General features: G+C 41.9%; 1 protein-coding gene across 1 annotated transcript in view; it reads right to left on the reverse strand.

The window, feature by feature from the left end:
• Nucleotides 1-24246, reverse strand: part of unc13a (unc-13 homolog A (C. elegans)) — a 46404-nt gene that overhangs the window by 8785 nt on the left and 13373 nt on the right. The window contains exons 11-37 of the mRNA XM_076880813.1: nucleotides 22380-23195; nucleotides 21773-21866; nucleotides 20827-20873; nucleotides 20580-20658; nucleotides 17482-17556; nucleotides 17163-17382; nucleotides 15905-16132; nucleotides 15249-15390; nucleotides 14607-14776; nucleotides 14360-14475; nucleotides 12219-12382; nucleotides 11939-12092; nucleotides 11679-11747; nucleotides 11279-11368; nucleotides 10749-10883; nucleotides 8584-8717; nucleotides 8305-8390; nucleotides 7328-7454; nucleotides 7116-7212; nucleotides 6265-6408; nucleotides 5979-6056; nucleotides 5768-5845; nucleotides 5509-5597; nucleotides 5278-5424; nucleotides 4428-4551; nucleotides 432-488; nucleotides 203-283 (exon numbers count right to left, since the gene is read on the reverse strand). Coding sequence (XP_076736928.1) covers nucleotides 203-283; nucleotides 432-488; nucleotides 4428-4551; nucleotides 5278-5424; nucleotides 5509-5597; nucleotides 5768-5845; nucleotides 5979-6056; nucleotides 6265-6408; nucleotides 7116-7212; nucleotides 7328-7454; nucleotides 8305-8390; nucleotides 8584-8717; nucleotides 10749-10883; nucleotides 11279-11368; nucleotides 11679-11747; nucleotides 11939-12092; nucleotides 12219-12382; nucleotides 14360-14475; nucleotides 14607-14776; nucleotides 15249-15390; nucleotides 15905-16132; nucleotides 17163-17382; nucleotides 17482-17556; nucleotides 20580-20658; nucleotides 20827-20873; nucleotides 21773-21866; nucleotides 22380-23195 — 3841 coding nt within the window. The remainder of the gene's footprint in view (nucleotides 1-202; nucleotides 284-431; nucleotides 489-4427; nucleotides 4552-5277; nucleotides 5425-5508; nucleotides 5598-5767; nucleotides 5846-5978; nucleotides 6057-6264; nucleotides 6409-7115; nucleotides 7213-7327; nucleotides 7455-8304; nucleotides 8391-8583; nucleotides 8718-10748; nucleotides 10884-11278; nucleotides 11369-11678; nucleotides 11748-11938; nucleotides 12093-12218; nucleotides 12383-14359; nucleotides 14476-14606; nucleotides 14777-15248; nucleotides 15391-15904; nucleotides 16133-17162; nucleotides 17383-17481; nucleotides 17557-20579; nucleotides 20659-20826; nucleotides 20874-21772; nucleotides 21867-22379; nucleotides 23196-24246) is intronic.

The raw sequence follows: 24246 nt of genomic DNA on the forward strand, positions 1-24246 counted from the left end.
GAAAATGCTTTGGGAGTGAAATTATGTGTTATTTTTCTTTTATTAATTCATCCTAAAGGGATAAAAAAAACCCTCATTTCCTGGTCCCAAACTCTGGGTTTTAAGACTGTACATTTATGACTTCTTGTTTCCTGAAACGCTTGCACTGATAATAAAGAGAATATTCAATGTTTAATCACTGAAAATGAAAGTGAATCTCTACCTTGATGGTGTCGAGAGCCAACTCTATCACAGCACATTGCTTGGGTGTTAGCGCTTTGGCCTCCTCACGAACCATGTGCTCCTAAAGATGCCAGCGGGAGAGGCATAAAGCAAAATGACCAATATGTCCCCCTCATATGCTCTTCCGCATATTTTCTAAGCAATTAGAGACTCAGTCCGAAGCACTGGTGCCGGGCCCAGAGCGTAAGTGTAGCAGAAACATATTGTACCTTCAGCTTGGACAGCTGTCCGAGCTCCTTGGCAGCGTTAAAGATGAGCTGAGTGCCCTGGAAGAGACAGAAAGGCAGAAGTAGGAACAAGAAAGGTAGACAAGCAGAGAGAAAGAGAGAGAGAGAGGAGCGCTGTTATTATCGTGACAAAACAACGGCGGCGGTAAATGGCTTAGTGTCACACAGAGGACAGCGACGTTTCTGACACACACATTCATAAACAGTCACTCTGAACCGCTTTACAGGTGTCACGGTACATTTTCCTTCAAGTGCTGTTATCACACTTATCTGTCTTTTAATCATTCCAAAACATTACACACAAACACTACAAGGAGAAGGGAAAGTGGTTCAGCTCGTAGTAAGGGCAGGAAAATAGACATATTTGTGCACTCAAATGCACACAGATACACTCACTCTCCCTCTCTCACACACACACACATATCTAGCAGCTATAAAGCTTCACCGTGGTGTGTGCTGGTATTTATTGGTCCAGCCTAATGCAGTACTCTTGTAAGAAGATGTATCCTAAGTACTGCTGACTGTGGTTACAAATACGGTTTTGAAAGTTTACCAAAACCAACTGTAGTTTTGTATTCTTTCAAATAATGCAATAAAAAAAGAATAGCAGAAAAGTTTCAGGAAGAGCTTTATTAGCAAATAACAGAGTGCATTTCTGAAACTGTGGGGAAGCAACAGGGAAGAATAATCCAGCATCCCTCCACTGCTACTCTAAGCTAAACTGTCAGTCGTGCAGATAGATGTGCCTTTGGTTGCAGGGGCTGCTGTGATGAATATACTTTTTTACCCTGCAAGCTTGGCTTCCCTTTGATTTGGCTGTGAAGCTAAACCACACTCTGTTGTCTTTTTGTTTTTTTGCACATAGCCAGCCAGGTCTGAGTCAAATTAAGTGACTGCTGAACACACTGACTTTCTGTGTTTAAGTCACAAATGTCTACATCCAATAGAGGTATGTTTACAGCACACTATAAAAAGCACTATGTAGATAGTGAAAAAAAACAATATTTCCACTGCTTTGTTTGACTGGGAGCTGAGGGAGAGAGACATAGACATGGAGAGAAGACGTGGAGGAGAGAGACAAGACACATTGATCTAAAGGGGTTTAGTCCTTACATCGCTGTGAGAAGCACTCTTCAGCCTCCCCTGGAAAGAGAGCATGTGGTTAATACTTCAAGCAGTGGCCAGTCCCTGCTGTCTGACTTCACGCTCACTGGCTGCATAAGAGCGTGCAATCAAAAGCTCAGACGTTGCTTTAAAAATGTTAACGAATGTTGGAAAAACCCTCGTCAGTTTTTTCAGTTTATTTCTTTTTTTGATCGATTGCCAATCCAACATTATGAGAGTAAATGCTTTGACTGCACTCTGTTCACTTATGATCATTGCAGAGATATTGTTTGCATGTGGTCTGATATTTCAGCCAGGCCACTCGTAACCTGTTTGCATGCAATCCAAAGCAAAAACAGTGCCAGGAAGCATGAAAAAAGGAAAAATCTAAATGTATCTTAGCACGTAATAGTTTCCATTAAAGAAATGTAATATAACATCTTGGTCAAAGTTAAAATAAAAATTTTACCTAGGGGAAACATATGCATACTCTCTTTACTGCTCAATAAGAAATTCATTTTCTGGCTATCAATCACAGCACACGAACATTTTACCTGCATGAAAAATACAGGGCGCTCAGTCACGTGAACAAGACTAAAATTGGGCTTATCATGAAAGAAATCGTTTTACAATATTTAGATTTATGCACAAATTAAACAGGATGGTGCTAGTGAGTTTTAGGTGTGATGGCAGGCCGATAGTTTTACCAGTTTCTTAGTGGAATCACTGAAAGATAATATTTTCAATAATTATGCAGCATTAAAGCTCTGTGCAGTAACTTCCATCCAAAGAACAATTTTAGAGTCTGCATCTTTATGATGTTAAACCAGCTTCTCTTAAATAATTTATTGGAAGTTACCAGAGATCAGAATGAATAACTTGACATTAAAATAAATGTTTTCATACATCTTTAGGTTGTCAGCATCAGAAAGTGAAATATTTGGTCCTAAGACATTAAGAAAACAAACCGTGTACCTCGTTTGCACAACCTAAACCCAAGAAATAGCATCGAGACTATTTATAAAAACACAATGACAGTAATTATAGCAACAACAGAACACGAAACCAAACCAGAAGAGACCAACAGGACAGGTCCGCAGAGACATACAGTGCACTACAGTGTCGTACAGGATACTGAGAGAAGACTGCAGTGTTGAAATAGATCAGATGCAAGCAACAAACCCACAGTAGGGGGTAGGAAGGCAGGACACAGTTCAAACAGGTAGGAAAGGTGGGGACAGTGGGGTGAGAGGATTGGAAAGGGCGGAAAAGGGGTGCTGGAGTTTGGTCGGGACAGTAGATACCAAGCTACCGAGAGATCAGTCACCTCACCGGGGTCCCCATAAAAGGGCGCAATGCATGAGAAGAAACAAGCCAAACCCAGGCACAACAGAGGAGAGGACTACCATTTCCTGTTTGAGGAGAGCGTTCATGAAGAAGAGACAGCAGAAAAGGGAGAGGGGGCTAATCGGTGAAGATTGCTGAGGGGTGGGGTGGGACCTATTAGAACTAGTTAGGAATGCACCATGCTCCTGTCTTCTCAAACGAGAGACAGACTTGGAGGAGAGAAGAGAAAAGAGGAGACATGAGACAGATCAAAGAGGTGAGGTCGTGAGAAGGCAGACGGTGTGATGTGGGGTAAAAACAGGGGAAGATCGCAGCCACATATAGCAGAGAAATTGACCACCGTGGACTGACAGACAGACAAACACACAGGAGTGCTGTACTTACAATCATCTGTGGAGGGAGAGCGGTGGGAGCAGGATGTAATAGTAATCACAACAACAACAACCAGAGAGAAGGGTCAGTCAAGCTGCAAAGAGCCCCACATCAATCAAAATCACAAGTTTGGGCCCCAGGCCTGGAGGGACGTGGAGCAACTGACACCTGTTTAGAGCCTGGACTAAGCACAGGTAGAGAACTGAGCAGGCAGCCATAACACCTAAGCTAACTCGTTACAGCATCAACTCTTTGCTCATAAAGCAAATACGAGGTTTAACTTTCAGCAGCTTCACATGAAGAGTGTCGCTGTGGGTGTGATCGTGCAGCTTTGGCGCACATTAAACTCTGCGTCCTGTGACTGAAGGTCACAGTAGCCACAGATTATCACTTTATTATCAGTGATATGAGGCTCTTTAGTTAATAACCAAACAGAAATAACACATATACCAAAAACAAACAAAAGAAGAGCGGCTGCTTTCCAAAATGTATCATTCTTTTCAGAAGTGGGTCGGATCCTTTAGGCTAACATTTTTATGCAACTCTGATGTGAGTTACTCATAAATCAGGAATCTCTCCAAACAACTGACATACTGGAGAGCAGCCATGAGCTGGTGCAGGAATGATATGGTGCAGTCCTTTTTTTTCTTTTGCTTTTTAAGGGTTTCGTCTGGATTGTTTGGATGAACGAAGGCACCTGCAGGGCAATGCTGCATATACTGCGTGTAGGGGGGGTGAGCAGAGGGTAGGATGTAGATGTGATGCAAAAACTGTTTGATCTTTTGCTTAGGCATGGGCCACACAAAATGTCTGCATTTGTTTTCCCTTCTCTCGTTCTCCACCTCCTTCTTCTTTCTTTCTGTCCTTTGATGTTGCCTTGGCAGTAACAGGTGTAAGTAGAACATACTTGTGCACGTGTAGGCCTTATATACTGCGGGGGTCACCATATGAACATGTAATATCTTCATTTATGTTGCTATAAACATCCGCAAGGACTTCAAATAATCATTAAACATTTTGTAAAGAGATGATAGCGATGGATATGTGTACATGTCTCTTTCGTCTACACAAATTAGCCAAGAAAACATCTCTAAATATGTCTATTTTGTGTGTTTGTATGTTCTTTTGTGCATTTATACTTCTATGCGCTCTTACCGTTTGGTCTGTGAGCGGTGGCAGAACGATGGTCTTCTCCATGGTGTTCATCACCAGCTTCCACAGCTCCTTCAACACACGTTTCAGCACAGTCTTTTCACAGATCTTAGCAAACAAAGTCAGGCTGGCAGGAGGAGGGAGAGACACAAGTAAGAAAGAGACGTAAGTATTAAGCAGCAGAGGGGAAAAGACACAGTCTACCTGAAGAAAAATCGGATCATCAAAAGAAAAAGAGGTAATATGAAAAAGAGAAATACCTTCATGAGGGAAAAAACGCTCAGAAAAGCAGAAAATTTGGGGAAATTTCAATATTTTTCATTCATTCACAGGCAAATAACGTTTCCAAGTCATTCCTACAAAAACAAGGGTGGTTGTGGCATCCTATTATTGCACCACAGTTAAATTCAGTGAACTCTTAAGAAACCGTTAATTCATAAATGTTTGTAAAGACAGCGTGCACGGCTAGGTGATGGATTGTACACTGTACACCTGTGGGAATGGGACTGAAAACACCCAAATTCAAAGATTAAAAGATACGGACTAATACTTTTATCCATATATCGTATAACCACAACCAACAAAGCCAAAGATTCAAACCATCACATCAGTGTATTCACTGGTAATCCCTGAAAGATGAAAGCTCAGTCTCCAGAGTGTTTTAAAGGTCAGTTTTTTTCTACTCTTTCATCTTGATTATGTTATTGTGCAGGAATTTCTCCAGCTCTAGCCACGAGCAGCGTTACCCTACCCACCTACTGTTCAAATCTTCTATCTACAAGTCAATCAGGCAGTCAGTCAGAAGAAACTTGCTTCCAAATAGGGAATCATTTTAAGCTAAAGATTGGCTCACTTGCTGTCCAGGAACTCCATGATTGGCTGCAGGACATTGTCAGCATCCTGGGCCACGCTGCTGGCATTTCCCACATTTGAGGTTCCCTTAACCTGAGCCAAGATGTCTCCCATCTGCTTAACATTTTCCTCAATATGAGGCTGGAAACTACAGAGGATGAAAGGGAGAAGGTTTAAGAGACTGCATCTGTAGCGTTCATTTGGATATGAATATGTGTGAGCGTGTTCCCACCTGACAGCAAAGACCCTGCTGAGATCATCCATGACATTGTTGAGTTTGACTTGCAGGTCTTTCAGGATATCACTAGCTTCAACACACAGCTAAAATGCCACAATAAAAACACACAAACTCACTCAGCTGTTTGGGTTGACTGGCGGCTGTGTGATAGGATAATAATAACACATGGCTGATATACTAGCATTAGGAACTATGTCTGAATAATTAAACAGTCTAAGTTTTGGCTGTTTGCGAGTGGTGAAGAGTCGCTCACATCTTTTCCACCCATGGCTTCAAACATCTTCTCCAGCTGCACCCTCAGCTGCTGGATGTTGTTGATCAGGATGCAGGGCTAGAAAGAAGCGGACACATGCGCATGTTTTTATGTTTATTCCAAAAGTTGGCTTTCGGTTTTTGGCAAACAGAATAAAATGAGACCATCTGTGGAAAAACCACATTGGGTCATTATGTCTTTGGCCACTCACCACTTTCTCCATGGTGACATAGTTGGCAAACAGCTTTGATATGATGTCAGCATAGGACAGAAGCACATTGCTGATGGTCTGGAGAAGAAAACAACAAAGGAAATATTTTTTTCTGCTCTTGTGTAAAGTGTCCTTGGGTTTCTTAAAGGGCGCTATACAAATCAAAGTTCTTATTATTATTACTGTTATTATAAAAAATGTTTTAACATGTACAGAAAAAAAATTGAAGACCTCGGTCTTGCATTTTTATTTTGTAACCTGCAAATGACATTTTCACTGCACCTACCTTGGCGAAGCGCTTCATGTAGTGTCCTACAATCTGCGGATCTGGGCACTCTAACTTCCTGATGATCTCAAAGCTCTGGTTGAGCTGGGAAAAGACATCCACAACTGAACAGGAGAACAGAGCATGCTCCGATGTGACCTGGAACTGCAGGGCAGAAAAGATACGCGGGAAGATTAAAAACTGGGGAAAATTAAAGGAGAAAAAGTCACAAGAAGGGGATGAGTAAGGTTGCAGGTGAGATTGTGTGCCCGTCTAAGACCATACAGACAGACCATTAGATGCGTTATTAAACTGGACCTTTGATATATTTCACTGCCTGTACAGAGACTCTGACCTCTCAGAGCCAGCCGTACAGACAGTTAGACAGCCATCCAGTGACAGGTGGGAGCTCCTGTCTGTCTCCTTGTAATTGGCTGCTGGTTACCGCCTGGTCCTTAATTGGCTAGAGGTGAGTAGGTGCTACTCCAGGGAGTCAGGGTAATGAGTTGAGGACAGCTTTTCTGCAGTCAAACCTTTGGAATAAGGCCATTAATTTACAATGTCCTGCTGTAACAGAATCATCTTTGGCTTTAAGCATATGCAAGTCACGGGCACTCTTTTTGAAAACTTCCCAAGAATCTGCACTGCTGAGTCCATGCTTTCTATTTCAGTCTTTGAAGAATGCTGGGGAGACAGGAGAACGTGTGGGAGGCGGGGCGGGAGTGGGGAAGAAACTTTGGATGATAACTCTGAGTGTGGCAGAGGAAGTACAAAGGATGGATTACAATAATTCTGCTTGAATAACAACAGCGACTCAGCGCTTCAAGAGGGCTGAAGGAGAGATAAGGAGGAAGGGAGCTGGAAACGTTTACCCCATCTTTTTTGTCTCTTTCCAAAGCACCGTGCAGAAAGTCACGAGACACTTCTTCGTTTTCATCCAGCCACTGGATGACAAATGGCTCAAACCACCTACGGGGAGCAACAATTTAGATATTTGCAAACTAAATTCGAGCATTTCAAAAATATATTCTATAATTCTTTTTCACCGGATGCGTCTGTTTCTACAAAACAAGATGCTACTCACGCAGGATATTCAGGCACTCTGCTCTTGAAGAAGGGCAGGTCCTTGCAGTACTCGTTGTACAGCCACTTGACCTTGAAGTGCAGGTTCATGTAATCTGCACTCTTGCACAGGCGGTTTTTTTCATGCTCTGTGAAAAGGAGAAAACACGTATTTCCAGGACTGTTTAGGCGGCCAGCATTTCCTGCAGGTCTGTTATGCACAGAGAAACTGAAAAACTGTTATAGAATAAATGTTTTTATAGAATAAATAGTTTTAAATACACAAACATGATTCCAGTCATGCTTGGATAGAGCCAAATCCTCTTTTTGTTTTATCAGAAACTTTATTTTTATGCATAAATACTTTTTTTAAAATATCAGATAAAAAATATGCATGCTAGAAATCAGAATATGCATATCACAAGATCTACCAAAATTAATATATTTTGCTTCATTGTTTGAAAAAAAATGAGATCTTTGCTCTCAGCAGCGGTACTGGAAGATTTAAATCAGGCAGGCAGTTAGTCAGCAAGAACAGCTGCTTGTCATGGAGCACACATTCAGTGTGTGTGTGTGTGTGTGTGTGTGTGTGTGTGTGTGTGTGTGCGCGCGCGTGTGTGTGCGTGCGTATGTGTTTTAATGATTAAAATGGTTTTTTGTTTTTGGAGGATGTAGATAGCCACGAGTAGAATAACTGGATCATTTTATTGCTAATACAAAAACAAAACTTGCGTATAATGTTTGTATGACTGTAACATTCAAGAGAGTTTAATATAATAGGTGGCTTTTTAATATCCATTTGTATATACTGAGTGGGAGTCCAGCTATGGCCAATAACCAGTGTGCTGAACTACCAGCAGCCGATAGTTAAACAAAAGCACAGACGTTTAATTAAATTCTCTGAATATTAACTGAATTCTTTTCTTTTCTGTGTTTTTGTATGCTCGCTACTTTTAAGACTACAGCACAATACTAACTGTATTATCGGTTTTTACTCACCTTCCATTGCATACTTCATATCCTGAGCAAATAAGTTCCACATAACTTCCGCGCTGATTTTACCCACATTGAGCTCCTGAGGGAATCTGGATGCAGAAGGAGAACATGTAACCGGGAAAGCTGACGAGAGCCTCAGAGTGCAGTTTTAATGGCACTATGAGAAACTGTGGATAACTACATAACATTAAAATGTCATTAAACCCATTCTGTTTAAATTTGTACAAGGAAACAAAGCAAACACAAAGGTAGAACGGCCGTGTAGAAAACTTAGAGACATACTGATTTAGGCAAGGAGTGTAAGAGTTCTTGTCTTCCTCAATGATTGAGACGATAAGTGTGATAAACTTGGACCAGAAGTCGAGGTTTTTGATGCTGGGTCCTTGCTCCTCTGGGGGCACAGCACCCTGCTTGGCCTGAGAAAGCAACAACATGAGTGGCGTTATAATGACTCATGACAATGGCTTTCTGAGGTTTACCTGCTATTATTGCCCCTTTTGGCTGAAAAATCTGCACATAAGTGAATTTTGATCAGTGAAACGGTTTTTAAAGCCGTACAACAGGATGTCCAGAGTCGTGTAATTGTGTAATCTTAATGTGAATTTTACCAATAATATTTCTGTCGTCTGCAACGGGGAGACGTTTTTGGAGGGAAATCTCGACTGCGTTGTTAACTCAACAACTCATACATATTAAACACTTGCTGCTCAAACAGCTTTAAACAGACTGCGAATGTCAACTGTCTGGTCGACTTCTTTGAAACAGCTGAAGATGTGCTGAGAAAAAACAAAACAAAACACTGAGCTGGCTGCTGCAGGGTTTGAAGAGTGAAGAATGATCTTGCAGAGATTTCAACAAAATATAGCAAAGTCCCTCAGGACGAAATGTTTTATTCAAAGAGAAAAAAAATGCTTATTTGAAATTCACGGGGAAGTCAGAATTGGGCTTGGTGCTTTAATGAGGGCTCAAAGCAAGTTCTAGAAATCGCTGTTGGAATCGGCTACAGGAGTGACGGATGGAAGAGCCTGGCTTCACCAGACTAAGACACGGACTTACCGCGCACACACACACACACACACACACACACACACACACACACACACACACACACACACATACAAACCAACAACACACAAGTGTCTACATATGGAATGAGGACAAAACTGAAATCCTTTCTGTATTAGAAATGTAAAAATGTAAATATTATTCTCTTTGTAGTGATGACTTCTGGGTAAAACCGCTGATTTTGATCACTAAAGTTGTACTTCCACCTGTAATTCAATCAGCTGATGAGTTTCTAAAACTTTAAGCTTTTTCCCCTGGTTTGACTTTACTTTGTTTTCACATAAAGAAAACTCCAAACGAAGCAAAACGTGTCTTTTTTATACAAACCGCATGAGAAAGTTCAGTCTGCTTGTTGGCCAGATGTGCAAGAGGAACAATAGCAAAAGCAGGTAGAAGACACAGTATTCTGAGCTACAGGATAACTTTGCAATGTCACTTCTTCCAATTCTTTAAAGTTTGTGTACTCTGCAGGCTTATGGTACTCTGCTACATCCCAGGAAGCAAAGCATGCCTGGCTATCAGAAGGCAAACGCCCAGCATATATTCAGTGGTTGGGTCAGATCATATTCCCACCATAAACGAATCAGTCTGAAGTTCATTTGGAACTGGATCGAGACCGCCTCCTCGAATGCGTCTGTGGTTGATTCACTGCAAGTGCAATTACCCTGCTCGTGTCTGCAGAAGCGAACCGCACCAAGACGGAAAATGAACCAGAATTCAATTTAAGCAGACTTAATGGTGCAGGTGTGAAGGCGCTGAGATTGTGGTTGGGCTGTCATTATTCCCGGCATTTTGCTTAAGGGAAACTGAACCGGACAGAAGTTAAATGTAAGCAAAACGATCATCAGTCACTGGAAATCTACAGCAAAAATTCCAAAGGAAACCTCAATGCCTTTTGCCACTGAATGAAATATACCAAGTTTATGTGTTTTGCTTGGTAACGACCAGAAGCTCAGAACGATATCAACTAAAAACAGATCTAGTTTGTCCAAAACCAAACATGAACCAAGGAAAAAATGGACTAAACAAATAAACTAAATAAACAAATCATAATTCAGCACTTTTTTTTCTATAATTTGCCGTAAGCAAATTATAGAAGACTGTTGATGTACCTTTAAGTAAATAAAAAATGAACAAATGCAGATACCATCACCATCACACCTGAACATCTGCACTTTTCTAACTGTTTGATTCTGTATGTTCTGAAGTCCAGTACATGTACGCATGCATGGTGTGCTAACAAGGCTTTACTTTTTTGTACTTTATTATGTTTATGCCAAAAAATATCAATTCAAAGTTGATTTTTTTGACAAAGATGGAAAAAGAAAAACATTCACTGACACACACACGCAGACATTCAGCCCATCACTGCTGCTTCTTACCGGGTCTGCCTGATACTCGCGACTGTAGAGCTCATGGCAGTTATTAAAGATGTATTCATAGGTGGAGTTGAGACAGGCTTTGACACAGTCCTTCACTACCTGACTGGCTCTGGGTGGCGACTGGAGCTCTTGGACCTAAACGCAGGCACAAAAATCAGACATGCAGTGACTGGATCATTCATTTGAGCTCACATTTGAAATGATGAATTTATTACAGCTGCAGAATATAGTTAAAGTTTGGCAACAGTGCTCTCCCAAATATGCAACATAGAAGACTGGAGTAGTGAAAATAAAAATCTCCCTGGAGCCTTCATGTGGGAGGTGGGAGAGTTGAAAGATCAGGCAGTGATGCAGGGCAGCAGCACTGACACGTCAGGGGGAAAAATGGGATATTCTGCAGCTTAAATAGACAATGTGAAGAAAGCAGAGTTGGTTTGCAGAATTCTCTCCATTTCTGCTTCTGAAGAAAACCCTTAAATCCAACTCAGCACCAAGCTTTAGGATAAAAATGGAAGAGAAAGAGACTATACCTTCATTCTGAAGAAGGTTATACTGGTGAGCAGATCCACTGTGGACTTGAGGTCCTGCAGTCTCTCAGGACTGCTGGCCGGGAAGTTGTTCTGCAATCGGGCCAAAAAAAGGAAAGAAATCAGAAACGGCGAGCCACAGTACATGAATTCACATCTGTGCTTGTCCAGTTTTTTGCATCTGTGGGCACGATCCAGCATGGTCAATCTTCACTGGCAGCAAGCCCTGTTCTGACTGTGTGGGCGTACATGGTTTCCCCAACGTGTCTGTGCACGTTTCCGATGAACTGTCAATCTAATTAACACATTTGCCTCCTCAAATTGCTTCTGATAAAGAGAGACGTGCAAGGACGCAGAGAATCATTAGTTATAAGCCAGAAGAAATTATAAAAGAGTAACTTACCCGGTACATGGACAGGTCGATCCTCAGAGAGTTATGAAGCTGATCGAGGAGCTTGACAAATCGCTCTTTCTGTGGGTAATAAAAGAAATGTGCTAATAGATTCTGTGATTAAACATAATGAAGATAAAGAGGACACGACAAAGGGAAATAACAGAGAAACTATGCCATTGCGATAGTTAGGGGAAAATTAGTATATAAAACTATTTAATTAATAAAAGTATGACATCTAACTTTATCGATCCAGCTAAATGTTGACTCACCCCAAAATTAGAAGCAGCAAAGCGGTCAGAGGCAGAGACATTGTTGGTTGCCTGGGTGGTGTGGGCGTAGTAGGCATTGATGTTTGCCAGCAGGGTACTCATCACTGCAGGCACACCTGGGCACATGTACTTAGATGACAAGCAGGCAAAATGGCTGGAAATGAGAGGAGGACAGGCAAATGTTAGATTTTTATCTAAACAATCTACGATGCGCCTGAACACATGGGTCTTTCTTATTAACGGTGACGTTCTGGAGTCGGGCAGTCAGCCGGGAACCTACGTCATAGCCTGGTAGATGGACTCGACTCCATAACGCATGGCAAACTCATCTACGATTTCCTGGGGAGTTTCCTCAAAGTACACTTTCCATGCATCATCCCCTTTGGCGTCAGGAATCTTCACCACACCATTATTCTGGATGTCCGTCACATAATGGAAGAGATTCTAAGGAAAAGAAAGCAGAAGGTGGCGTGAGTGAAATAAAAGAGAAAAAAGGCTTGAAAAAATTCAAACAGTTATCACTCGTTTGTAAACAGTTCAGCCATTAAGACAGAGCGCGCTATAACCTCACAAGCTGTTGTGTCTGTTGGCTCTGCTGCATAAAGAGCCATAAACCCACATTATGAGGCCAACACAAGGTGCTGTCTCATCCATAAAACCTTACACCACTGTAAAATATTCTGAGTGGGTTTATGGGCACTTGAGAGGCAATAACAGTGCCCATTTGTCAGTTAAGGTCAGCTAATGTGTTGTGAGTAATGGACTGAGTAATGACTCCATACAAAGTTGGGACTGGTCTACAATCAATCAGCAGAATTTTCTGCACGAACCCAGAGCAGAAACGTGTGTGTGTGATGCCTCTATCTTTGCCTTTATCCAGAGTACTAACTCAAGTTTAATGGGTCAGTTATGAAAGTGAACATCAGTCAAGCAAATTAACTAGTTTAGCTTGGCTCATTTAAGACAGCTTCACACACACATATTCATAAACGCAGGCCGCGAAAACAACATTACACACTTATAACTAGGGCTGCCACAAACGATTATTTTGATAGTCGACTAGTCACCGATTATTTATGCAATTAGTCGACTAATCAGATCATCATCCACTGGACGTAAAACTACAGCTTATTGCACCAGCAGCATCTGCTCTTAGATAACTATCATTAGCTTACAGCTTTAAGCTTTTAAGGTGCTAACTAAAAATAAAGACAAGATGATAGTTTATTCAATTTTAATGAAATTTGCAGATTGTTTTGGTAAAGTTTAATAAACTCCTTGCTATCTGAAATATAACAGGACACCGGAGTATATTCTCCAGCATCTCACACTTCTGATAATCAGCTGTCTGCTTGACGTTTATTCAGCTATGTAAAAACTATAACTTTAATCTCAGCCAAACCGATTTACTCAGGAACAAATAAAATACTAAAAAAAAAAAAAAAAAAAAGCCAAACAACAACATTTTTAATTTATCTAAGTGACTCATATATATTTAACCTGAGTCGTGAAAGACGGCGGTGGGTTTGAAAACAATTTGCCGGGAGTCCGGTGTTCTCACGGCGCTAGTGACCTAGCCCCCGGCTAGCTATCGAGCTAGTGGGTAACAGACGTCTCCGAAAACGTCGGAGCGCTTTTGAAAATATGTGGTGTCCTGATAAACTGAGCCGATATTTGAGGTTTACACAGCTACATTCTCGCCTGAAAATATGTTAAACGTTTATTTTGTGACCCAGAAAGAATAATAAGAGTAATATTAAAACTAACTAGCTACCGCCATTGTTGGAAACTAAGCTGGGCCGCGCTATGAATTCTGGGACACAGCTGCTTCTTCTTCTTCGGGGTTTAACGGCAGCTGGCATCCTTGTACATGCAGTGCTGCCATCTTCTGTTTCAGTCCGTTATTACACTCTTAAATCCTGCTATTATTCCTGCGTCTTTTGCGATCTTACAAAGCTTCAAACGACACGTCGACTATTAAATCAGTCGTCGACGATTTTGATAGTCGACGTAATCGTGACTAGTCGACAAATCGTGGCAGCCCTACATATAACAAAAGCTAATTTTGTTTGTCAAAGATTCCTGTAAACCTAGCGTAACGGTTTCAGTCAGCACATAGCAAATAAAGAGAAGCGGTTCATTTTGACTCGCATTTAAACGACTGCTGTCTCTTTACACCGCAGACACGACTATGTGCAGAAAACAGTCTTTTTCAGTGTGAACGTCATGCCTTACCTGCTAAAATTAGTTGACATTTTTAGGCAGCCCGTTATGTGAAAAAAAAAACCGATATTTGTCTATGATGCACAAACGGCGGACGAAGGATAATCTGACAAAATGCGCCCTTCTAAAAACAAAGCGGTTGAGAAGCATTCACCCTCTTTAAATGCATGTTCACTCACAGATAAAAAGCGAGTTTACCTCGTGCAGACAGGTGTACTGAACATGATACGGAGCAACCGTTTCCTCGCCTTTGATCTCTACACTTATGTGCATGCGGATGGCCCCAGACACAGCGGATTTGTCAGTACGTTTGTCTGTGAAGAGCGCAAAACACACAGAAACACAGTCACCAGGTCTGCGTTGGAAAGAAATGATGGGTGATGAGATCCAGTATATTAAACGGGGCAGTGTACAGAGAAAAAGGAGTCGTGCCAATTCAACTGACCCAGATTATACCAGACGTCCATCTCTCCGCTCAGAGTGCGGACCTCGATGATGGTTTGACCGAGGAAGTCGTCGGACTCTCGTTTGAACTTCTGCTTCACACGAGACTTAATGTCATCATCTTCATCCCACACTCGCACCTTGATGCGGTCTGAAGAGTTGTGACATTCACTGCAAAGACCAAACCGGAGAGTGAGCCAAATATACTAAGTAAACTGGCAGTTAGACAAGAAGGGCAGATTACTAGGGTGACTCGTACGTATCATATTCTTCAAGCGTAAACAGAAATCACCAGCCTTAAAAATAGACCTTGTTTATTTAACCTCCTAGGATCTGGCATCCACATATGTGGACATCACATTTTGGGTTGTCCAGACCAAAATACTAAATTTTGCTCTACAAGAGCCTGATATTCACTTACGAGGACATTATACTGCCACTGCTCTATCGAAATTTAAAACTAATGTCTTCATATGTGGATCTCATTTTTCTCAGAACCAAAAATCAAGTAAAAAAAAAAAAATCACAGAATTCTTTGTTTTTGCAGTTATCAGGTCCCAATCAGCCCAAACAGCAAAGAGAAATTAAAAGAGTTTGGGTCTTAGGAGGTTAATTAACAGTAACCATACAAAAAATGACTCACAAATTAAATGTCTCCTCCCAGACGGGGTTGAGGTTGCCATAGATGGTCTTGGTCCTCTTTTTCGTCTTTCCAACCTGGACGGTTACATACGGATCACTGGAACCAGTTTTATCCTTGGCTTGTAGACCCTGGGCACACAACACTAGGAAGAAGGAAAAAAAAGCCAAGCTGGTAAGGCCAGTGGGTTTATGCAGCGGTCCCCAACCCCCGGGCCTCGGACCGGTACCGGTCCGTGAGTCGTTTGGTACCGGGCCGCGAGAGTTGAGGCTCAGGTGTGAAATGTATTGTTTTTTAATCGGTTTTCAGCGTTATTTTGTTATCATTTTTATCGTTAACTCTGTTTTCCTGGGTCTTTTCACGTGTGTTATGAATAAATCTTCTTTTTTCCGGTACCGGTACTAGTTTTATTTTGTTGTATTTATCCGTGACACCTTAAAGGTCCGTGAAAATATTGTCGGGCATAAACCGGTCCGTGGTGCAAAAAAGGTTGGGGACCGCTGGGTTTATGTATACGTGTGCGTGTGTGCGTGCGTGTGTGTGTTTGGATGGAAACAGATGCCTCTTAATTCAACTGACCTTCTGAGCTACTGCCCCACAGACGCCACCTGTGTTCACTGCATATAAACAGCAGCTTGTCTCTTTTTATAGACACAAACCTGTGATGCTGATCTTGGCCGACCATTTAGAGGTGCCATCGAGCACGCTCTGTTTGATCTGCTTCATCTGGGTGACATGTGTGGACTTGAGGACGGTGAACACTTCCTGAATGAGTTCAAAGATCTCTGGTTTGTTCCTCTCACGGATCTTCATGCGATCCTTAAGAACCATGATGATATTTTGAGTTCGGTCCTCGGCGCCGTGCTTGGAGCTCTTCTCTGCCGCTCCTGGTTGGCAAGAAAATTGAGAAGTAAAAGAATCAGATTTGTAAACAAAAACGGAAAAAGGTGCCATGTGAGATGAGAAGTGAGCTCACGCTTACTGATCCTGAAATCATGGTGGATAAATTTCTACAATTTTTCAGATGATTTCAAACGAATATCATAACACTATAATAACAACTTTGGTGTATTTCATGAAATATAAGAGGATGCTTTTGCAGGGCTATAAAATGCTGAGTGAAAAAGATGGAAAGAGAGCGAGGCGGATCACAAGAAAAGACAAATGGTTTGTAATATCCTCTCATGAAAACAACGAAAATAGGAATGTAGGAGTAAGAAGAGAAGGAGGAGGGAGGAAGGCTCTGTGCTTGGAACTGACAAATAGACAGGAGAGGAAATAAATGGACTACATTGTTTTCTATTATTAATAAATATAAATAAAAAGAACTGACACCGCAAAAAGTCTAAAACGGAAACTCAGCAAAAGGGTATTTTCTGCGATCCTTTCTCACTCTCATGTCTGTAATCATTAAAACCACATTCACACACTTCATATATCACTGACAGATGCATTTATGACAATATGGGCAATTAGTTAAGACGCTTCAGAGCCAAGGAATCAAACAGTGGCCCTCCCAGACAGTGGATTACCCACTCTACCTCTTCTAAATTTAGCTGAATATCTAACTGATCTGAGCCTTTCTGTTCACTGATAGCTGAAGTTGGCATCGGGTCTCTGATGGAAGGCCAGTGAAAAAAAGATAACCTGCCAGTATTAAAAAACTTAAAAATATAATGTTTTTAAAAAAAGTGAAACGATTAAAAATGATAATTTATAAAAGCCAGCCGGAGATACTGGTTGTATTTATCTGAATTTACACCGTCTTTTTGCGCCAGCAGTGACTGGGAGTGTTTACCCGCTGCACATATGAGCTGCTAAATTTAGATTTCATTGTCACGTTTGTAAACTAGTCACTTCACTTCATTAATGCTTTGGGGGCTGAAATGGAGTGATGCCTCCCGGCGTTCATCTTACTTTGCAGACAGTCGGCGTTGAGTAGATCCTGGCACTTCTCGTGGCATTTCACCCCACACTCAGTACAGCGCATGCCCTGGCGAGCAATACCCCAGAGGAGTCCCTCACATTCATAGCAGTACGTGGGTGTGGTGGCTGTCCACACCTCAAAGTTGTGTGGGGTGGTGCAGGAAATAGGATATATGAGGGCCTGGAGGGTCTTCTTATAGACATGACTCTTCTACAAGGTTGTAAGAAAGATAAGCCCAAGGTCAGCAGAGTTAAAGCTTATGAGCAGTATTTGAAATAATTTAATTAAAGAATATAAATGTGGACTGACCAGTTCTTCATTATGTAGGGTACTTGATGTCAGGGCTGAGGTGATGCCCGCCTTCCTGGAGTTCTGGACCAAGGACTGTGTGATGGAAGAAGGGTGGTCAGTATAATATCTTCTTTAATCGTGATAAATCTCAGAGTAGGAGATTACAGCTGCATATTTTTGTTTGGAGTGACCACTTTGGTCGGTACCAGAAAACGAGTATATCTTCATAACCAACTGCAGATATTTCATAAACAAAAGGTGCGTTACTCACCATAGCCTGTAGCAGTGAAGTGAAGTTGGGAGAAAAAAGGTAGAAATGTATTAGAAAAAGGCAACAGAGGAGAAAGAGGTTTACACAGAGAATTAAAATTGCAAGAATGGCTGAGAAATGGATGCACTTTTTATGCATATGTGGTAGTTTTGTGAAAAAGCAACAATGAAGCGATTAGGGAATCAAGGGAGACTGGGATTTTTCAGAAAATCTCTGCTGCATTTCCACCTGAATATTAGATTTCTGAATGAAATACTAGTTGCTGCTCATTCAGGCAGTGTTCCACTCTGATAAATCAATAGCAGACAGTCTGACAAGTTGTTTGTGTGTGTGCGTGTGTGTGTGCGTGTGTGTGTGTAAATGAGAGTGATGAAAGAGGTGCACCTGCCTGTCAGTGCATGGTGGGTGTTTATGAGCGTGGCACTCAGCTTTGACTGGCAGCTGATTTAAGAGTCGGCATTATTTCAGCTCCCAGTGCACAATGTGATTTGGCATCAAAGCAACAATTTGACATATCATATGCTAAATATGCTTATTGGCTTTCCTGCTGTGAGTTAGATGAGAAGACGTAACCACTCTTGTGCTGTGAAAACAAAAGCTATAGACAGCAGCTAGCATGGATCTGTCAAGAGGTGACAAACCAGCATATCTACAGCTATCAATAGCATGCTATGCTTAGGATGTCAAACCAAAGTGTGAAACCACCAGTTGAAACTCCTAACAGGGTTAGTCAGGCCTTAACTTTTAGTCTTTATGACAAGCAAAGTTAAGCTGGTTTATTTAAGAACAGCAGGATCAGTTTTTCAGACACATTTCAACGTTGCTTTATGATGCTTTTATTTGGTAATATGGTATTAAGTTGTAACTATAGCGGTGCATGTATCATGTGCATTATGTAACTTATTTTGTTTATCGATGCTGAATCGCTTAAACTGATCCCAATGTCTCTGACCATGCTTATGATTGCTAACAGATTACTGCGGTCACCCGCTTACTTTTAACGTGAAAGTTGTGCCTTTTGAAATGTGACTGCAGCACTGAGGCAGAAATTTTAACCATTTTCCTCCAGTGCCAGGAAGCAACCTCCAGCAAACACTTGGTTACACGTGGTTACCAGATAGCAGTGTTGGGGAGTGTACCGGCGTTACGTATTTAAAATACAAAATACGAGTAACTGTATTCTGTTACTGTTACCGTTTAAAAAGATGGTATTCAGAATACAGTTACTTTGTTGAAATAAAGGGATTACACGGCGGTCTTTTCCTGTTTCATATGTTAGGCCGGTGTCCTGCAGGTTTTAGATCTCACCCTGGATCACCACACCTGAATCAAATGATTAGTTCGTTACCAGGCCTCTGGAGAAAATCAAGACATGTTGAGGAGCTAATTTAGCCATTTAAATCAGCTGTGTTGGATCAAGGACACATCTAAAACCTGCAGGACACTGGCTCTCGAGGACTAACGTTCCCTACCCCTGTGTTAGGCTGTCCCCTCTCTATTTTTGGTAATTCCACGCCGGCGAAAACTCCAACAAAACACGCATTAAGAGGCTCTAATTCCTGGGTCTCAATCTCGCGGCCCATTTCACCTCTACTTGCGGCCCACATAATGACGTGACGAAATATTTTTAAAAATTATTGTTCAAAAAATGATTTAATATGAAGGCAACAGGTAGAGTGTTACAGGCATAGCCCTAACGAATGTAGCCTCATGGGCAGCGTAGCCCAGTTGTAAGTAAGCTATTAAGACTCGACTCTACACTGTGTTCGTGTTTTTAGCAAAGTTGACCCAGACAACAAAGTAAAGCTTGTTTTCGGCTATGAGCCCGACACGAACCCGGCGTATTAGCCAGAGGAACCTTTACTACGGTTCGGAGCTGCGGACCTGTTTTATATACGCGCGGAATAGTTTTCTATATGAGATCGCTGCAAAAAGTGCAGCTTTACCTAATATCCACCTTACTGTTACTCATTTTATATTAAGATTTAAAAATCTAGTTGGCATTGCTATGGCGAGTAACCTTCAGTAAAAGTAATAAATCACACAGCAATAGTCATTCATGTAGTTGTAAAAAGCATGATAATATATCAAGTAATCCAAAGTATTCCATTACATTATTCTCATTGAGTAACGTAATGGAATATGTTACAAAATACATTTTGGGGAATGTATTCTGTAACCTGTAGTGGATTTAAAAGTAACCTTCCCAACACTGCCAGATAGTCACCGATTGGTCTTTACCTCTGTGTGAATTAGGATTAAGCGAGTGATAATAATTAAATGATAAAAAACCCTAAACTGTGACAACCAATGTGCTCTCAAAACCTGAATACGCTTGTGGTTTTCTTTTATTCGCACATTCCTTAGAATGACACGGAGATACAGAGTGCGTCTGTCTACATTCTAAGAAAAGTGACAATTGAAGTCTGCAAAAGATGTGTTGGTAATGAGATAGTGTCAAAAAGGCATAGGGATCATGGCATGGTGGGGTAATAAAGGTCTGCTATATGACAGCATGTAGCAGACATCAGCGTCAGTCAGAGAAAACCTCTGGCCTCTGCCGCTGGCCTCTCTGCCTTGCTTCATGCCCTGTCAGACTTTAACAGCAGGGCAATGCATTTTCTTTAACAGCATGGATGCAGTGGAGTAAAGGACAGAGAACAACAGGAGTAAAAATAGTAGAATATTAGAAAAGATCGTGAAAATAAACATAGTAGAGAATCAGACAGAAAACAGGAGTAACATTTAAGGATGAGAGCACGGACTGCTGAGCCAAGTGAGATGGATCTGGGAAATGTGAGACACTTAGTCACGGGAACATAAAGAGATTAGTGCAGAAACTCACCAGATCGCTGACCAGAGGCATTGCTTTTCTCTTCCTGAGGTCTGGCATGCTGTCAATACTATACAGAGCACCACCCATCCTGGAGAGAAAACATACTTTAAACATCGGCTATATTTTCAGCTAACAGCTAGAACCTTCACTGTGAATAAGTTACAAAATAAATGCACTGAGACACTGGTCTTTCTTTTTGGTCGATAAGTTATAGATTTTCAATAGCTGCAGCGGTGTCAGCCTCATGGTTACTTACCCTGCTGACAAAAGCAGAGAGGCAATGCCAACACTTTCTCCTCGGGCCTGTGGAGAAAGAGAAGGAAAAGATGAGATGGAAAAACCGGGAAAAGGCAGCCTTCCAGAAAACTACAACGCTGTAGTTCCAATTGTAGTTTGTAGTTCGCTCAATGACTGCAGGTGTTCTCAAAGTCATGATTTACAACAGAGTGAAAAAAACTACACTGTGTGTATTTCTTAGTGAGTGTGGGGATTATTGACATCAGCAGTGAGTTCTGTGTTTGTGGAAGAAGATTACAGCGGGATGGCTATCCGTGTAATCATTTCTCTAATTCTATCTGCTCCATTATTGAAAGACATGTTCTTTGTCCGCTTGGCTCTTCAAACAATGACATGCGGCACTGATACTAACGTCACACTATACACAGAAATAGCCCTGATTGATACAAACACCAGGCTTTGGAAAGGACGCTTAACAGACTTGCAACAGCTTCCTATGTGCGTCTTGCGCTCATCATAAATATCTGTGAGCCATACAGATACATACGATACAAATTAGATTTATTAACACACTACAGGGCACACCCACCTGAGAGCCAGCTCCTGCCATGGGTAATCAGAATGGACTACATGCATTCGCTACGAGGATGGCAAACAACTGAAAAGAAAATAATGAAATGGCAAAAACAATACAGGGGGTAAACAGAAACTATCAAACACAAGACAATATAATCCACAGCTGCGACCAAAAACTGGGAAAAATGACAGACTAGTCAACGAAAGCTGGAAAAATACAGAGTAAGAACAGGACATGCAGGGATTGATGCAACAAGGCAATCAGCAGAGCAGCAACAGAACCGACTCTAAGATCCGTTCCTGCCAATGAAGGGATTCACCTGACAGTGACTGCAAGCAAGAGGACCATACAAATAAACTGAACACACACAGACACATCCTGGCAGTACCTCTTGTAGTTGTAGTCGTACTCTGCTGAAAAGTCGAAGCCAGTTGGCTTTAGCTCTGGCAGGACCGGGCTCCATGATTTCCCTTTTTGGGAAGCTGAAATATGGTTTGAGAAAGAAGTCAGCTCACAATTGCCGCACGCTAAGTCAGTGAAATGAAGAGGTGAGCAACATCTGTTAACCACAAGCATGTTGATTGGTATATAGGCTTTAATACAAAATTATTATTATTATTATTTTGTCTGAAATAATAAAAAAGTGTGTCTGTCTAAAAATACGCTTTTCCTGGTATGTGAATACATTATTTTAAGTGATTTTATCTCCATACAGTAAGTGGTTGGTTAGTGTTAACTTTAAAATTAATTATTTTGTGCAGGTGTTGTTTAGGCTAATACTTGCTGGTAGGTAATTTTAGTGAAATTGGATGTAAAGGGAAGTGTCTTTGGAGCTGAGACCACACATACTGAGTTGGTGTCAGTAAAGAGTAGTGACCCGTCCTTGTCCCTTTACTGGTGTTTTCATGTGTAGGTCATAGCAACTTGAAGTACATCTATACATAACTACATAAGTAATTTTGAAATTTTCCCTTTATAACAATATGCAACTTCACCTTGCAACAGGAGGCTCCTCTTTCTTCTGTTCAAGAGCCAGAGGGACACTCTCTGTTGCCGGAGGAAGCTCGGGGGGCTGAGGTTCCTCCTTTGGCACTTCAGATTTGGGCTCAGGCTCCAGAGGCTTGCTGTCTGGAGCTGGAACCTGTGATGTAGTTGTGGGGGTGGGTGTAGTTGTAGTTGTGCCAAAGAGATCCTGCTGTGTGGGTGCAAAGGGAGGCTTGGTGGAATCTGCAAGAGAAGGGGCCATTGTGCTGTCCTGTGAGACCGGAGGTAGGCCAGCAGCCGTGCTGGGAGACTGAGGCCGATCCTGGGCAAGTCGCTGCTGATGCAGCGACGTCTGCTTCTCCAACGGCGGCCTGGTGGAGGAGAGACCATCAGAAGGGGGCATCAAGGTGGGGGCAGTGCTTGTGGGTGTGGGGGTATAGGGAGGCTCCTGGTCTTCACTCAGTGTGCCATCCAGTGGATACATTTCTTCATCTTCCTTATATGACATCTCCTCCTCCTCATAGTTGTAATCTCCCTCCTCCCCATACATGTCTCCCTCTTCTTCGTCATACAGAGCCCCCTCCTCCCCTCCATCTTTGAGGTAGCCTCCCTCATCGCTGTAGATGCCTTGGTGATCCTCACCATCCCAACCTGGGGAATCTTCCTTGCCGTAGCTGACCGAAGAGTGGCAGGAATGATAGGAGTCGTTCTCATCGTAGAATTCCGAACCTCTCAAGCTTTCACCGTCCTCGGGAACGAACTCCTCGCTGAGCTGCGAGCTGCCTCGACTCAGCTCTCCCGACGAAGCGTAACGACTGTCTGTGGGACTGAAGGCAGGGGAAACGAAAACACGTGTTAGATAAGCCTTTGGTTATTAAGTAAACTATATCTATTTCCACGTTTGGGTGTCACAGAGATACTAAAGGAGCTTGTGTTGGGACCGGAAAGGGAGAGAGCTAACCACCAGGAGAAGAGGAGTGACTTTAAATCACACCCAGAATGGGCTTTGGACTAGTGATGCAACTGCAAGGGGACTCATCTGTTTAGTAACAGGAATGCTTACTATGATTGTTAGTTCAAACACAAATTTGTACAGAATCACACGCATACAAAAGCACACTAGATTGCAGAAACACAACGATGCATTTTTCATAAAGTAAACGTTTAAATTGTTTAATTTAAAACAAAAGAAGTTAACCTGACGAGGTTCAGGATAATTTAGCAGACTGGTGGAAAAAAGCAGATAAATTCACAATGATAAATGAAGCCATTAGACTGAATCAGCGAGAGATATGAGACACATAGAAAGATTATTTCCTTAAACACACTCTGACAGACGCACACAAACACCGGCTTTGTTGTTTTCGGCTCTATTGATTACAGTCCTGCTGGTTTAATAATGCATAGTGCACGAACAGTAAAGGACACAAAAGTATGGCTGAATGGACAAATAAATACTCAATCACACCAACCCCCAGTTTTCCTATTCATAACCTATCCTGCAATCTCTCTCTCTCTTCCGTCTCAAAGACTAACACAGACAGTGACAAATGCTTGCATAATTTGTGAGTCTAAACACATGTCTGCCCTCTTTCTTCACAAAGAATGTAAAACAAAACATGATGAAATGAAGATGAAAAAGAACGCAATCTGTCTCGGCCTCTCTGCTCGGCCACATTATTGGGCTGACGGGCTCCTGCTGTCTCACAAGTGGAAATTAAATGTGTATAATTACCAAGTATGGGACACCCACAATAAGACAGGGCCCTTCTTAAAGTCTCACATACAGAGTGAAGCTGTAATAACAAGCTGTCATGAAAACAGATGGGCACGCTCACACAGACTCACACGGGCAGTTCTACAAACTCCAACCGACAA

Source organism: Maylandia zebra, linkage group LG23 (genome assembly GCF_041146795.1).
Source record: "Maylandia zebra isolate NMK-2024a linkage group LG23, Mzebra_GT3a, whole genome shotgun sequence".
NCBI lineage: Eukaryota > Metazoa > Chordata > Actinopteri > Cichliformes > Cichlidae > Maylandia > Maylandia zebra.